General features: G+C 34.1%; 2 protein-coding genes across 5 annotated transcripts; one reads left to right on the top strand and one right to left on the bottom strand.

Moving 5' to 3' along the window:
- Positions 1-1,066: 1,066 nt before the first annotated feature.
- Positions 1,067-6,277, bottom strand: LOC140800252 (probable protein phosphatase 2C 27). Of its 2 annotated transcripts, none has more exons than XM_073154931.1 (4): positions 5,815-6,277; positions 3,219-3,419; positions 2,283-2,494; positions 1,067-1,912 (listed from the first exon to the last, which is right to left on the bottom strand). In XM_073154931.1, exons 1-4 carry the CDS (start codon positions 5,911-5,913, stop codon positions 1,348-1,350), a joined length of 1,077 nt encoding a protein of 358 aa, XP_073011032.1. In that variant the 5' UTR covers positions 5,914-6,277; the 3' UTR covers positions 1,067-1,347. The 2 variants fall into 2 exon arrangements, with proteins under 2 accessions (XP_073011032.1, XP_073011034.1); XM_073154933.1 differs by lacking the exon at positions 5,815-6,277 and adding an exon at positions 4,753-5,792.
- Positions 6,278-13,714: 7,437 nt separating this feature from the next.
- On the top strand, positions 13,715-16,254 carry LOC140799514 (F-box/LRR-repeat protein 14). Of its 3 annotated transcripts, none has more exons than XM_073153848.1 (2): positions 13,715-13,920; positions 14,457-16,254. In XM_073153848.1, the coding sequence occupies exon 2, from the start codon at positions 14,486-14,488 to the stop codon at positions 15,887-15,889; it is 1,404 nt and encodes a 467-aa protein (XP_073009949.1). In that variant the 5' UTR covers positions 13,715-13,920; positions 14,457-14,485; the 3' UTR covers positions 15,890-16,254. The 3 variants fall into 3 exon arrangements, with proteins under 3 accessions (XP_073009949.1, XP_073009951.1, XP_073009950.1); XM_073153850.1 differs by having other exon boundaries at positions 13,741-13,920; positions 14,468-16,254; XM_073153849.1 differs by having other exon boundaries at positions 13,794-13,920; positions 14,449-16,254.
- Positions 16,255-16,633: the final 379 nt, after the last annotated feature.

The raw sequence follows: 16,633 nt of genomic DNA, 5'->3' as shown, positions 1-16,633 counted from the left end.
CTAAGTGAGTTAGAATATTGCTAAGTATTCGAGAAACCCTTCATAGAGAAATCGCTTCTAGGTTCACTAATTAGGTCAGCGATTTATATACAAAAATTCTCTAATGCTTAGCAATTATTTTAATTTTTTTTAAATTTCCAAATAAATTACCGACTAAGTAAGTTATATTTATAAATCATTATCTCAGCCAACGATTTTTCAACTCACTTAATCTTGTATTTAAGTTTGAACATGGATTAAACACATGAATAAAAAAAACCATGGGCCATGTTTATATTGTCTATTAATCACAAAGGATCATGCTCGGATTAATAAAATATAAATAAAGATTAAATGTATTCATATGACATCGCTATCCTTAATATTTACACCTAACTTAAGAGTTCTATACATATTTATAGGGTAAAGAATAGGTATCCTAGTCCATCAATTACAGGATTAGATCTTTATCAGATTACGTCTTTATCTAGTCTTATCTCTATAGGATTAGATCAATCCACTGATTGTGATTATCTTAGACTACTTAAAGTGATAGTCATCGAGCAACTTAGCCCTTTTGACCTAAAAAGTAGTCAACTGTTTTGGAATGTCTTTGACTTGGAAGACAGGAAAGGGCCCCTTCACAGACCTTCCAATCTCTAAGAGGGAGTTGCCAAGTCCACTGAAGGCTCTTCTCCCTCTGTAATCCTCTCCCTCTCGCTCCCCCCTCCTTCCTCCATGTAACCATATCCTTTTGTATATTTTTTAATTAAACACTTAAAAAAATAAATTGTTGCAAGTTTATTGTAAGTTCGAAGAACAAAATATGAAGCACAATGCCTAACATTTTGTTGTCCATTCTGATAGAAAATTTGTTGTATTTTTCTGTTAAGTTTAGAGTAAAAAAAATAAATATATATATAACAATGTCACATTAGTCTAGACTACATGAGTACTCAAACCTTTCTATCAAAATCAAAGCATATCTCAAGCTAGAAAAATGAACAGTCTGAACGATACATTGAAAGCTTTTTCTTTCTTTCAATCTCATGCCATTAAGGACTATTTCTTGAGAAGAAAACAACAGTAAGAAATGAAGGTTGGTTTATAAACATCAGTTACACTGAGAAACTCCAGGATTATTTACACAAATGAGTCATAAGCATCACAACAGTAAAAGCTCATGAGAGCCTTCCGGATGCATTCCTAGCTCCACCTAATTTACATTTCGTTCCATGAGACAACACTTCCAGATCTAGTATTGTCTAACAGAATTATTTTGTATAGTCACGGAAATACATCTAATTTGTGAAATGATGTGTCTACGTACAATTTTACCACTCACCGTGTATATCATCAAGATCGCCTTTATTTACCTTCTAAGAGTAGCCTGAGGCTATGAAGCCCCTCTGCGGAGATGCTGCGTGCTACTCTCGTACTCCGTGCTCTTACCCGAAGTGGCGGATCCAAGTGAAAGCTTACCATAACGACAGTTATATTGTCTCTGGCTCCTCGCCCTATTGCCTCTTCGATTAATTCCTTGCAACACAATTTCACATCATTGTGGTCTTGCAGCCTCCTCCGAGAGAAGTCCACAGCGTTTTGGTTGGAGAAGACGTCCCAAAATCCATCGCTGGCTATTAACAAGAACTCATCATCTTTTGTTAGTGTGACCAGTTTGAGCTCCGGTTCAGCACTCAACGGACCTCCGGGATCACCTATCTCTTTCATTCCCTCGAGATGCCAATCACCGAGTGCTCGGGAAACACCTAGCAGACCATTCAGGTATCCATCGTCAACATAACCACCAAGTGATTCTATGCGCTTCCTTTCCCTGATGCAACAAGGTCTGTGATCCTTGGACATTTCTACCGCAATCCCAAGACGGGAAAGTACTGCTCGGCAATCTCCAGCATTCGCGACTAGCAGAGATCTTCATTTTGCACATGGTCCATAGGAAATGTCAGCAGATCATAAGTAGAACCAACCCACCATGATAAGATACACATGTAGAAGGAAGCCCACTTAAAACAACAAAATCCTTCGAAGTTAAAAGGAAAAGAATTCACAGGCTAATAATTATCAGAAAACAACAAGAACATAATGTAATGGTATTAGAAGAGAAATCTGAGATCCTCCTGAGATATACTATCTTTTGATGGTTTTCCTGATGCCAGTTTCAACAATTAATACTACATAAGAAAAGATAACACAGAAGAAATAGTGTACCAAAGATAAAAGTAAGTCAACCAAAATACAAAAAGTGGAGTTAATCTTCTTACAGTGAAGAATAACCAACTTACCTTCCAAAAATCATTGCAGTGAGTGCCGTTGTGCCAGAAGACAGGGTTGACTGAAGAGAGGATGTCTTTGCAAACTGAGTATCCGTTTGCATAAAAGATCTTGTGACAACCCTCTCAAGCTCAAGAGGGAAATCAGCATCTTCCACGATGAGCCTAGGTAAGTTATCACGAACAAAATGCGCAGCACCTTTTCCACCATGTCCATCAAATACCTGATCTCAGAATGGAGAACAAGTGACTTCAGGACATTATTATATCAATGTAAACAGTGAAAGGTACAAAATGATATTAACAACTAAATTCTACTTTTAGATGGGACTTATTATCTGAATTTTCTTGTTTTGTAATAGTAAATCTACAAGCAGCTTAACTGGACACAGCCAAGTTTCAAGGAGAATGAAACAAAGAACCCTGCCACAATAATTTTGGCAGCAGGGAAACCATCTTGTTACTGTTCTTCAAATATTAAGTTGGGCATTGATGGTGTAACAGAAAAAACAGCCTGAGTATTGACTCTCTTAAAGTTTATATACATAGATGTGGTTATGATGATATCGCTTTACTATCTTAAAATGCACGACATGAGATAAAAGAAATTATCAATTAAATCACTATTGAAGACATGGAAAAAAAAAGAGACAAGTTTGCTGCTACAGTTAGGTGGACTAAAATACATTAGTCTAATCTACTTTCAGCGTCATGAAACTTCAATTTTATTTCTTCCTAATTGTTGCCCTCTTCTTATATAAATAAAGAAATACAGCTACAGAAAGAAGTTGGTCAGCAACTAACTGAAGAGCAATTTAGCGGCAGCATTTTCTTCTTGAAAGTGTAGGTAAAGATCAAGGAGAAAGCAATATGTTCTTGTTGAATATGAATGGTATCTTAGATCAAAGTAGACGACATAAAAACACAAAAAGGATTTTACAGAATTACCCCATAGAAGGAAACAGCTTCCCCAACCACAGAATGGTAGCCAAACTTCTTAGCCAGGTCCGAGATGCATACATGAGTATCTTCCATATACTCACGACCGCCAATATCAGACCATTCCCCTGATCGGATAGTTGGCACAAAATTGCTTAACTGATTTTGCCTTGTCTCGACAGTCACTGTGTGCTCACATTCTCCTTCCATCTGCCAAATTTCATAACAGAATTAAACAAAAGGATTAAATAAGTGAAAAAGTGAAAATAAAAGAAGACATGAATATAGTTTAGAAATAAAAACTACCAATAGAAGACAAATACCTACTAATGAACCAACACCAATATGATATCAGCTAATAAATCTACAAATTTTTGTGTCCCATCTGCACTCTAGTAATATACCAAATTTGTAAACTTGTACTTCTATGTATACCATAACAACAACCAAAATTTCAGTTTCAACTCTTTGAGGTCCTCTCTCTTCTACCACATCTTAATGTGCATGACCTGTAGAGTTATAGATAGAATTTATATTGACATGAGATACTCGCAGCAACTACGGCCTATGATTATTCATTCTTGAATAAGATAGGAAAGATGAATTACGTGAGGTTTGTGGCCTACGTTGATTAAGCCAAGCTGTCCACCTAAGAAGATTAAACCATTAATTACAGAACAAAATTTAGAGGCCTAAATTAATTGTGGCATATTTTATTATTTACTAATTCCTATTTTATCCGCCCTCTTGTAGAAATTCAGTCATAAACATATATATATATATATAATCAAGAAGTGTTAAGTTGAATACTTTTGGCCACTTTTCTATGCTATTTCTCTTTTATTTGCAAATGAAGGAAGAAAAAAATGTAGGATAAGAATAAGAAAAGACGAATGGAAAAGATACAATTACATATCAGCTTACCTTTATTAGCTCCCATACATACATATGCAAACATATAAAACCAATCAACTTGCCCATAATTGCTTATGATTAGGTAACATGATCTAAACAAAGTGAGATATAATCCCTTGTAGGAATTAACTAAAAAAGATATTAAAAGTACCTAAACTACTAACTCGGACTCCACTTACACTCTAATACAGCCAACTAAGTATCCTTGAGAACCTTGGCATGTGTCCAAGATGTGGAAACGTCAATCCATTGAATCCAACCTTTTGGATACATGATTACTCATACTTTAAGTGATCATGATATATGGTAAATAGGAAGGGCACAAGAAGAGTTAATGTGAAAACACTTTTTATCATTCATGTATCCACTGTATGAAAAGAACAGTTTCATTCAGGAAGAGTGTTATGGAAAGTGATGTCGCGAACCACAATTCAGCTTGGAAGAAGGATAATCATGGGTTTTCTCAGTTATCCTTCCAAACAAGGCTATATTATGCCAAAGTAACTGAGAGAAGAATTACAATCTTATAAAACCTATGACTCTTGTAACAGGATACTAGGTGCAATTGTAATGATTAAGAGTAGCATACAATTACCCCCAACATACAGAAAAAAAAAAGAGACCTTACCATTACATATATCCTGGTAGTCTGGGATAACCTAATTGTGAACAGTTACATCACAACTATTTCTGTGCTGCTAAAGAAACAAAGTCAAACACCTAAAAAAACAGACCATAATTAGAAAACATCTACCATGCAAGGCCCTTTTTTTCCAGATACAGGTAAAAGCTTAAAATTAGGTTGCTCTGCCACCATAAAGTTTCTTAAATTGCACTTTGACTAATCACAAAAGAAGGTACTCATATAGAAACAAATTATACTCCCAGACAATATTGAAACGACAGTAGTCAAACAAGGAAATTCCACAACTTGGGCTTATATTTCTCATTCCTACATAAATCCAAAGGTAATGCACAAATTTCAGCCAGCAAGGAAAAGGCATCTGTAGAATTTAAAAGATAAAAACAAGGTAACCTCCAAAATATGACCCATCATAAAAGCAATCTCACACAAAATTTCGAAGTCACTACTCTTACATGCAGATTATAGGACCCTAGGAATATATTTGAAGCAACCTCATTGAAGAAGACACCTTTCGGGGTGAGTGCAACTACCATAAATGCACCACCAACCAACACGCGGGCACAAGAGAGGGAAAACTCTTCCCCACAAGCTCTTACTTTGTCTATCTAGTTCTCCCATTTCTTACCGCTGCCACCTAGCAATGCCTGTGGCGAAGTGGTCGCAGACCCTGCTGGATTATTATGGAAGAACCAACTGCCCACTCTATCTTCTTCTGTAGCAAATTGAAACTAAACTCCTAACTCTTTATAAACAAGATAATTAAATATAATTCAGTTCAAATCCATTTTTTTTTTCAACCCAAAGCAATACAATTCAATTAGATTCTCATGAACTCAGATCAATCGAAAAACTCTCACTCATAGAGATACAGAAAGAATCCCATAACTTGTTCTGCTAATTCAAATAATTCAATACAGGAAGAAGAGAAACCCAAATAAAAACAATACTCAGAAACTAAAATCCCTTCAAGAATCCTGCATCCATCCATCCAAAGAACAACCAACCAAAACCAAAAAAAAAAAAAAAAGGAAAAGCCAAGCATACATGAGAATTATCAGTATCCGGGCTTTTCTCGATCTGGGTCTCGCGAAACTCCAACTTTTCGACCTTCTCCCCGGCTTTATCGACGTCCTCCACGCACATGACGGCGCAGCCTAATAGCCCGAAGAACCCGAAACCAAGAAGAGAGAAGGGCAGGAAAGATGTTTGGAATATCTTTGTGAGTTCCTACGAAAGAGCGTGAGGATTGATGAATTTAATTTTTTTTCCTTCTTTCTTTCTTTCTTCTTCTAAAATTAAGGAGGAAGGAGTGATGGAAGGAGTGGGGAAAACTACGGAGAGAGAGAGAGAGAGAGAGAGAGGGATACGAGAGATATTGTTTTGATCTCCGAGTGCGTGGGCTTTTAATCGACGGATATTTTTTATTTATTTATTTTCTTTTGTAACCTTTTTTCTTTTTTGTGTGTGCACTTGTGTGGAAGGAGGAACAAATGACACAGCGTTACACGCGTGCAAAGCTGCTCCACTGGTAGGTAGTTTGTAAACCGACACTTGTTTAGGGTTTTGGTTTTCAATTTTCACAACCCCCGTAGAATTTTTTGTGATCTTGATCCAAACTTTTGCACTTTATTTCTTCTTCTATTTTTTTCCAAATACTTTTTTTTCTTTATATTATTCATGAGCCCGAAGATTAAATATAGGCTAGACAAAACGTCGAACCCTCCCTAGATACAAATGCACTTAGGTTTAAACTTTTAGCTCCCTAGTCTATAAATGTCGTCGCCGAGACCTGCTGTTCTTCCAAGCTAATCGCACTTTTAAGTTATCAACTAAATTGAGTTAAGCCACTAAACTACTAAATAATTTATTTATAATATTATTTGAGATTGGAGTTGAACCTATCGACCTCTTTAGTAATGAGAAATAAGAAATATACCTACCATAGAATTGGTTGGTTGCTTATTTGACTTTTTTTTAATACAATTTTGTTTCTAAAAATTCATATTCAAGAAAGTACTTAGAAAATAATAATAGTTGAATTATTCCTTAAATCTAAATTTTTTTGGTATTCTTTGATATGACCACTGATGAGAAGATTTGAATCGCTTTTGATTGAGAAACGAATCTATTCCTCGGAATAGTTCGAAAACACATTCATTCCAATAAGTTAATTTTCTAATTCTTCTCTTATTTTTTTAGAGAAATGGGTACACCCACGTAGCTGTATATAAAGATGAATCTCTTTTAAGCATTACTTTTGAAATAGTTCTGAGTGGTGCTCCAACTTCCAACCATTGGTATACTACTACCAGTCAAGAGATAATTTGTATAGAAAAAGTTCTATAACTTTTTGAGTCACTGGTAGGAATGTCCTAAGATTGTTAAAATAAAAAACAAGAAAAAAAAAACACTAGGCCCAAATTGAGCTATTAGACAAAATGCACATTTTTTTTCTTCTTCACATTCAAATTGAGGTTTTACTCTATATGGAATACAAAGTGTATGTAGTGATTAAAAGGTGTTAAACGTTGTTGCAAATTAGATCTGGGCCGATCTGAATGTAAAAAAATTATGAAATTTTTTTATTAGTGGCCTCACAAGTTACGGATTTAATGCCTTTGGTTTTATGTAAATCTGGACGGATCTGAATGTAAGAAAAAATTATAAATTTTTTTATTGGTGGTCTCATAAATTAGGAATCTAATGCCTTTGGTTTCATGTAACTCTAAGGTTTAGATTAAAATTTAAAAAATAAAAGAGTGAAGGAAGGTCGAAACGGAATAAATTGATAAATATCCGATATTATGGCGGTCGTCAGAAGGTGAGGGACGACCAAGAGTGGGGTGGATGGCCTTAAAAGTACGGTGGCTCATGGATGAAGAGGGTGGTTAGAGTAAATGGATCTACAATCAAGATCTACTCCTATAAAAATAAAGACAATTTATAACTATGATAAAACAATAATAACTCAAATATAAAATAACTCAACTCAATAATCATTCCACATATCCTAAAAGTTTCATGATCACTCATATTTATACAAGTAGAGTCTAGAGGATCACATCCACACGTGGATTATCTGTTTTAATTTATAATTAAAATTTATAATTAACTTCAACTAATAATAATTTGTCCAAAAAGTTTGGGACCTATATGGTTTCTATCTCCCATATTTGGATCATTCTTAGTATGACCAGTTCTCTCATCTTGGTCAATAAAAGTCTCCCAATTAAGATATATCTAATTCCATCCAAGTGATCAACTAGATATGTACTCTCTTTTTTGTACTAAAAAGTTGTCTAGTTTCAATGAAAGAAAGACAAATCCTTACCAGTTTATGATGTAACACTTAATGCTTGTTTTTTTTTTACAGGCATGATGATATGATAATGGAGTACCTAATTATATTGGGTAGAAATATTATATTTAAATAAAATAAAATACTTATGCTTGTCTTATTACTCTTTGCTATTAACTATGAAAATGTTTTGGATCTTTTTATAGTATTCTTATAAATGCTATAATACCTACTTCTGCTCCCAAGTTATACACATCGCCTTCTCATATTATATTATTATCCATACTCTATTCTACGGGATATCTTATCTTATTTATCGGTAGCATTTACAAAGACAATACGAAGAATATGCTTTATAAAATGATCATAAATATCGATTACTATGACCAAAAATATCGGTCAACTCTTCGCTTTTAAGGGAAAGATATATTTTTTTAATCAGATCAAATTTTAACATGTAGTAAACTCTCCATAAAAAAACCTGTAACTTTCATAGGGATACCCAAAGAAATTGTTACTTAAAATTTTAAGAGTAATGAACCAATATCTAATAGCTTAAATTTTTATTTTCTTTTTGTTTATTATTGTGGGTGTGACATACAAGGAACGCAAGGTATATTATTAGCTTATTATATAATAGATTAAACTAATCTAGCCTTTGGAGCACATTAAGATAGTAGGCATTGTAAAGAGGTTGGATTTAATTATGTACAAATGGTGATGCATTTGGTGGACAGCAAAAGATATGGAAAAGAACGGTGGAGAAATTATATATAAAAAATTAAAAAATTGTCTTTAATGATGTGGGTTCTGATTCAACGATCAATAATTCCTCTATTTTTTTAATTTGGAGGAGGAGTTGATTAGCTACAGGATTTGTTTTTAATTATTATCTTTGTCTTCTTTGTGTCATTTTAGAAGGACAAGGATTGTTCCTTGTGATGCAATCAATGATTGCTTTGATGATGCAAGGATAAAAGTTTGGAATAACTTTAATTTAATTTGGCTCACATCGTTTTTGATTAGAGAATTGTGGAAATATTAGAGATAAATATAATTAGTAAAATTTATTAATGACTTTTTCTTTTGTCAATGTTAGTATTTTTCTTTAATGTCTCAATAAATTAGACCTAATTAATCATATGAGAATAAAATATAATTTTTTTTTAATTTTAAAAGAGTCAACTTAAAAAAAATAGAAAAATGTTTCATAAGGAAAACGCTTTGAGTTATTTATAGTGTCCTTGTAACTAATTATTTTAGTTTAGATAATAATTAACATTATAATCTAATATATTGTAATTTTTTATCCTTACTAATAACTTTCATAATTTCATATACTACCCGCCACGTTAAGATATTCTACTTATCGGCAATATTTATAAAAGACTTGTAGTATTAGTCATGTTACATGAGTACTCTCAAAATTTGAATTCTAACGACACCGATTTAACCAAAGAATTGGATATGCAATCAGAGAACAATATCAATTTTAATTTGAAATATGAAACAATAGTAGATTTACACATAAAAAATGAAAATAAATTGAGAGGCCAAAGTATCTTTTTAATTCAGCAAGCAATTTTGCTATCAGTCTATCATTTTTTGTCCTTAGAAGAACACATGATACACACTTGATTGGTTTGACAAATTATTGCATTTTGGATGCATGTCTCTATAAATGAAAGCCTTGTGTGACCTAGCAGTCCATTTCTATTTATTATTTTTCTTTATAGGAAGTAAACCTCCAGTTTGTGACAAATATACCTAAGATTCTCTCAAATATAAATGCACAACATAATTCATTTGAGATTGAGACTCATTAGACTACATTGGTCTCCTCACAAATTTAGTTTGAAGAGATGATAAGTATAAGTATGTTACTATATATCAATTTCTTTAGAGGTAAATTAGGAGATTGTGATTTATAAGAAATAAAATTAACTAGGAGAGTAAAAATAAATGGTAAGAGGAAAATCTCCATATAGAGATTTTTACTATGTTGTGCAAATGATTGACATGTTTAAGGTTATTTAGAGTCATTATATTTTGTTTCTTGCATAGTTAATTTATTGTTACTTGATTTTAAAATAATATTATATTTAAAGTCATCATATCTAACATTTCTAGAGAGAAAAAGAAAAAATTGTTCCCAATTAATACATGAGACTCCAACACACACAAGATCTATGGAGTGTAATATGTACCTAATCACATTGAAAATATTATTCTTCCTACTCCTTCAAGTCTATTCTTCTTAATGGAAAATTTTGCCACACATTAGTGTGTTAGAAAAGAAACCTATGACTAATATACTATTCAAAAGAGAAGTCCCATGACATTAGCCATGCTTAAGAAAGTATGAACTCACCCATTAAAGTTTTTATCTTTTATATTCTAACATCAATGGTTAACATAGATGTTAGCATGCCCCCCAAAAAGATCTCTTGTTGTAGTATTAGTAGTATCATCATCATATTGGCATAATTCAAAGTAAAAAAGAAAAATTATCATTGAAAATTATTTCTTAATTATTTCCCCATATATAAATTCTTATAGTCAAAGAGACTAGACATTGTTATTTTAGCATATGCATGCATTCATGCCATGCATGAAACTTATGCCTCATCATGATGCCCTAAAGGCTAAAGTAGTTGGGGTTTTAATTGGAATCATTGTCATGAACCACGTTTTAATGTTTCTCTTGGTAGCATGAATGGCATTGGAATCCCAATAAAGGAGGTCAAAAGGACATGACAATGAGGCCCTCTTTGATTGGCATTTATATTAACAAAAGACCAAGTTGCTAATAAGAATGGTCATTAACAATATGATAGAGAAAATGGAAGATAAAAAAGAGAAAATAAAGGTTATAGCACTTATAATTTTTGTTGTTTCTATTATGCCAAATGATAATTTCTCTCTCCTAATTCCTAATTGAACGATTGAAATTAAATGATACTAAATAAAATTAACTGGAAGTATCGATCATTTTTCTAAATTGTAAGAGTAAATTAGTCATATTAGCACATTAAAATGAAATATAGGATCATGGCCCAAGATCAAGAAAGACAGCCTAGTGAGTGTTCAGGCTCTTCATAAGGGAGCTAGTAGTATGGTCAAGGGTGGAGCTTGCACTCTCATAAGCAAGTTAGGGATTTTTTAAGCAGAGGTAAACTAGAGAGTAGTGGCAAAGAAAAAGGAAGCTATCATGCCTCAATCCTAGGTTTAAATCTCTTTGTAGCAATTATGTTAGGAAATCTATATAAAAATTATCCTCAGATGGTTAAAAAGACTCATGTTGTAAGAGTGTTTTTGGGTGGGTTTAAATATGATAGGCATCAGTTTAATTGGAACATCATTAAATTCTCATTTCTTTTCTTAAAAAACTATTCATAAGTTGTAGGAGTACATGGTGAATATGTTCATAACGCATTGAGCCTTATAAGTAGTAACAGATAAAGTTGGCTCATGTTATAGACACACTTAATAACGTGCTCATATTAATAATAATTAAAAGGGATAATTATGCCTAAACTTCATAAATAATTACTCACTTTTATACGGGCACTCTAAATTTTGGTCTAACCATAATTACACACTTGTTTTGTATGTGGGTGTGTTATTTTTTTATAGGAAATGTCGGTCGGTAAATAGTTTCATTAGCTTAAATATTAATACAGTTAGTGTATCCTGGTACACAAACAGGGGGGTGACCCTTTGCAAGCTCCACATTTGGCTATAATAATAAGTAACACAAAAATAAAAGTGAAGTATTAGACCAAGGGTATAGGTAAAATACATAATAAAAACACCGTCCTGAAATATTCGTGAGTGTAAAAGCTTTTTGTAACACCCAAAAGAAAATAGGATGCCTTTGTCTTTAGGAAATGCCCCATCCTCACCCCTCCCTTCTCCCATAGAGTAAGGTTTAACAAAGGGATGCCTTTGCTAGGCCAAAGGGGAGGGAGAAGGGCAAGCCTAGCCCCCCATGTGCATGCCACCGTCGGTGTGCGCGTAGGGCGGACGTCGTGCAGAGGGTCGCCGCCCTCCTTTCTCTCTCCCTATTCCTTCCCGGGGAGGTTCACTCCACTAACCTTCCTTCTCTTTCTACTATCCCCCTCCTTTCAATCGTTGACATGGTCGCGTCGACGAATTCGTCATCGTTTGTAAGTCCCCCATCCCTTATTCTTTCTTTTCTAGTCGGCGACATAGGGTTGTAGGGGATGCTTACTCCTTTTTATTGTATTATGGATGGACTTACTTCTAGTCGGCGACACAGGGTTTTTATTTTGATGGTATGTTGTTGAGCTCCTAAACTCCCACGTGACACTCACGTGGGGGTAAACCTCGTGCAAGTCACGTGGCGGTTGTTGGTTGTTATATCTAGTAGGACTCAATTTTTCTAATCTAATCAATCTATAATTTTTTTTTATATCTCTAAATCTAATCGATCTAGGAATTATCTTCTCACCCAAACTTTTAGATACATTTAATAGCATTCTAATTGCTCATTCGTGAGTTACTCTAGTATCTACTAATAAGACAAACTACATTAGCTATGTCATGGATTTAACTCTCAATTACATAAGCACAAAAGGACACAAACATTAGGTTTACTCACCACCGTATTATATTATTCAAAGTTAAATTAAAATGCACTTTCAACGCCTTATATTTTTTTCTAGTTTAAAATTATAAGCCTCAAATTTTAGTTAATATTACTGACATACCTCTCATCAATAACCTTAAAAATAATGACAAAGCCCTTCTTCAGAGACTAGGCAAGAATAATTGGATTATTAATACCTCAAAGGTATCAAATTAATTTAAAATATTTTTGTTAGTCTGGATGAAAAGATTAACAGTTTTATATTAGTCTGAATGATGTGGAAAATAGTGCTAGTTTAGTTTGGGGCTTAAGCAATTTATAATTCACCCAAAGAGACCAAAATTTATAATAAGAATTTTACAAATAATACTTTATATTTTATTTATTTTATAATTTACACTCTATTTTAAGATTTTTATAATTCGATCTCTACTTTTTTTTCTTAAAATTCTTATTTAACACCCTCCTCCGTGTACCTAACACATAAATATTCTGTTATAATATATAAAATAATTTATAAATATCTAAATTATTGATGCCTTCTTTAGAGGAGAAAAAATAATGGTAAGAGTATTTTAGTAATTTAGTTGATATCAGTTAGTCAAAATAATATCAAGATGTTAAACGAGAATTATAGAAAAAAAGAAAGTGATCAGATTACAAAATTATTTAAATATAAAGTATAAATTATAAAATAGATAAAATATTAGGTGTGATTTGCCTTGTATAATAATACATCACCTTGTGACTCGGACCACCACCCATCCACGAATCACACGATGCCTTCAAAGCAGCGAGGTGCCAAAATGGGGTCACATCCACGTGTCTCTTTGGATCTTATGGCAACAAATCCAACACACGTATGCGAGGTTTGGTCGGATAAACTAATTAAATTACCAAATAAAAAAATCTTTATAGTATCTTTTTTCTTAAGGAAAAAAATCTTTACAGTATCAAGAGTGAAGACTGTTGTAACTATCTCAAAATTTAAGTTACCCAAATACCCTTGATTTTCCGTCAATTCCGCTACTAATGAAAGAGGAAATTAATCGTGCCAAATATGAATTCCGAGATATTTCTTTTTCTTTTTCTATACATTCTCCTGCGGCGCATCTCGATTTCAATTAGGGATTGTGGTGTAAGGTTGGGAGGAAGGCTTCGTGAGCTGCAAGGAGGGGCTTTTTCTCTTATTTATTTACTTTGTTGTTGATCGATTGCGGCAAAGAGAGATTTTGATAAGGTAATCCCGTCTGGGTCTTTTAGAAAATCTCAGGTTGCTGCTATTAATTTTATTAATGCATCAATTTTTCTGGGTCTTTAAAGTTTTTCCTTTTTCGGTAGGTTCTTTACTAGAAGTTGATATTGAAACATTTACTGTTGTTTGTGGTGATATAATCTTAGTATCTTGGTCATGTAGATGATACTAAGGTGGATGGTGATCATATTTATTTGTTAATAAACTTGTTATTGTACTGTTTTCTATGAAAAAATTGGAACAGAAATATGGGCTTTTTTTTTTTTAATCTTGTGGGATTTGTGGAGATTCAAGTAAATTGTAAAAAGAAATACCCACTCTCTTATTTAGGTTTCATAGTTTTCTATAATGAATCTGAGTAGTACTTTGTGATAGATCGTATGTTTTCTATGCTCTTTTCTGCAATCCCTCTTTTTAGTAGAGTGTTATTTGGTCTTGATTGCATAAATGATTGTCCTTTGTTTATTTCCCTCTATCTTTTTCAATTCCTCTTGAATAGTATTCTAATGCTAGGGCTCCAGGTTATTGCCAGATCAAGATTGTGTTGCCAATGGAGGCTCTCCCTGATACCCTACTTTTGGATATTGTCAAGAGGATTACAAGAACTTCTGATAGAAGTTCATTTTCTCTTGGGTCAAAACGACTATATGCAATTGAGGCAGAAGATAGAGAATTCATTCGGGTTGGATGCGGACTGCATCCGGCAACTGAAGCATTAACTTCCTTATGCATGCGCTTCCCGAACTTAAGAAAAGTGGAGATCGTCTACTCTGGTTGGATGTCCAATTTGGGAAAGCAATTAGACAACAATGCTATCCTTGTGCTCTCATCTCATTGCCCAGGCCTAACTGATCTTACCTTAAGCTTTTGTTCGTTTATCACTGACTCTGGTCTTGGTTACTTGGCATCTTGCAAGAATTTGAGATCCTTGAAGCTAAATTTTACACCAGCGATAAGTTCTAATGGCATTCTCTCCTTAGTTGTTGGCTGTAAGAATCTCTCTTGCCTCCATCTCATTCGCTGCATGAGAGTGAACAGTGTCGAGTGGCTCGAGTATCTGGGTAAGCTTGGAACATTGGAAGAATTATTAATTAAGAATTGCAGGGCTATTGGCGAGGATGATTTAATAAGGCTCGGTCCTGGATGGAAGAGTCTCAAGAGATTAGAATTTGAGGTAGATGCATATCACCGGCTTCCAAAGGTCCATGATCACCTGTCAGCGGATAGATGGCGTAGATCTGATTTTCTCTGTGAGAATTTGAAGGAGCTCAGCTTGGTAAATTGCATTATAGATTCAGGAAGAGGGCTTTCATTCCTTCTGGGAAAATGCAAAGCATTGGAAAAGCTTCACTTGGACATGTGCGTTGGGCTAAAGGATAGTGATATGGTTGCACTATCTCAGATGGCCAGGAACCTGAAAAGCATCTCGCTTCGCCTCCCTTCACAATACCTGGCCCCGATTCTAGTAAATATCCCATTAAGATTGACCGACAACGGTCTCAAGGAATTAGCGAGTGGCTGTTCTATGCTTGAAGTGGTTGAGTTATCCTTTTCCGATAGTGAATTTCCAACACTCTGCTGCTTTACACAGGAGGGTGTTCTAACATTGATTAAAAGTTGTCCAATTCGTGTTTTGGTGCTTTATTGTGCTTACTTCTTTAATGATGCTGGAATGAAAGCCCTTCGCCGTTTACAATTCCTGGAGACGCTAGAGCTTGTCAAGTGTCAGGAAGTTACGGATGCAGGGATTCAGCTTATTATACATTTCCCTCGCCTGACTAACCTTACGCTCTGCAGGTGTTTAGGAGTGACCGATATTGGATTGGAGCCACTTGTAGGCTCGCGAAAGTTGGAGTCTCTAACAGTCAAAGATTGCCCTCAGGTCTCTCAAGAAGGTGTAGAAGGGGCTGCAAGGTCTGTTTCCTACATGCAAGACATGTCATGGCTTTACTGAGTCATTTGTCTCATCATGCTCCAATTTTCAGTAATTATCCTCAATTTGCGAATAAATGCAAAGGCAGTAGCGTTCAATCTGCTTTAGGATCAGTTCAGATGGTTGTTTTATGTAGAAGTTCATGTCATGTTGTTGCAAGTTGGAAGTCTTGTTCTTTGTCGAATCTAATATTTGCATCACAGACGAGCGATAATTTTGCTTAGGTTTTAGGAGTAGAATTAGTTTTACTTTTCTGGTTCAGTTACTATGTTCAGAAGTGCAGAAATAATCGTTGCAAATTTGGACTTTTGGTGCTCTAAGACACCCAACTATTGCATTCTGTGAAGCATGTCATAAGGAGTAAAATGCATGGTAACTTCAAAGTATGGTTTGGTTGGCCTCAATTTGCTTAAGAACTTGGAGATATATGTGAAGTAATCTTTGATTTTTGTGAGATGCTTATATTATCTCAACGCTTTTCTACTCACTATACAAAATCTCAATACATCTCTAAACTTGTAGATGATTTGGGAAAGATATTGCAGTCTTGGTAGCTTACATTTATGCAATCCAATTACTTTCTCAAATTTATCTTGGCAAGGAAATACTCTTAAGCAAGTGTGAGAACTAACAGCCATTTGATTTACATAAATCAGCAATAGCTTTCTAGTAGTAGTTACATGTTTGAAACCAAGGTTGCTATAACTTTTTTAGAGAGTATATATTCTCATGTCTTTGTTCTAGCAATAATGTTTTCAAATCAGG

This window comes from Typha latifolia, chromosome 13 (genome assembly GCF_019914945.1).
Source record: "Typha latifolia isolate L0001 chromosome 13, TyphaL0001v2, whole genome shotgun sequence".
Taxonomy (NCBI): domain Eukaryota; kingdom Viridiplantae; phylum Streptophyta; class Magnoliopsida; order Poales; family Typhaceae; genus Typha; species Typha latifolia.
The sequence above is the reverse complement of the archived record's forward strand: the minus strand, read 5'-3'. Positions and strand labels throughout refer to the sequence as shown.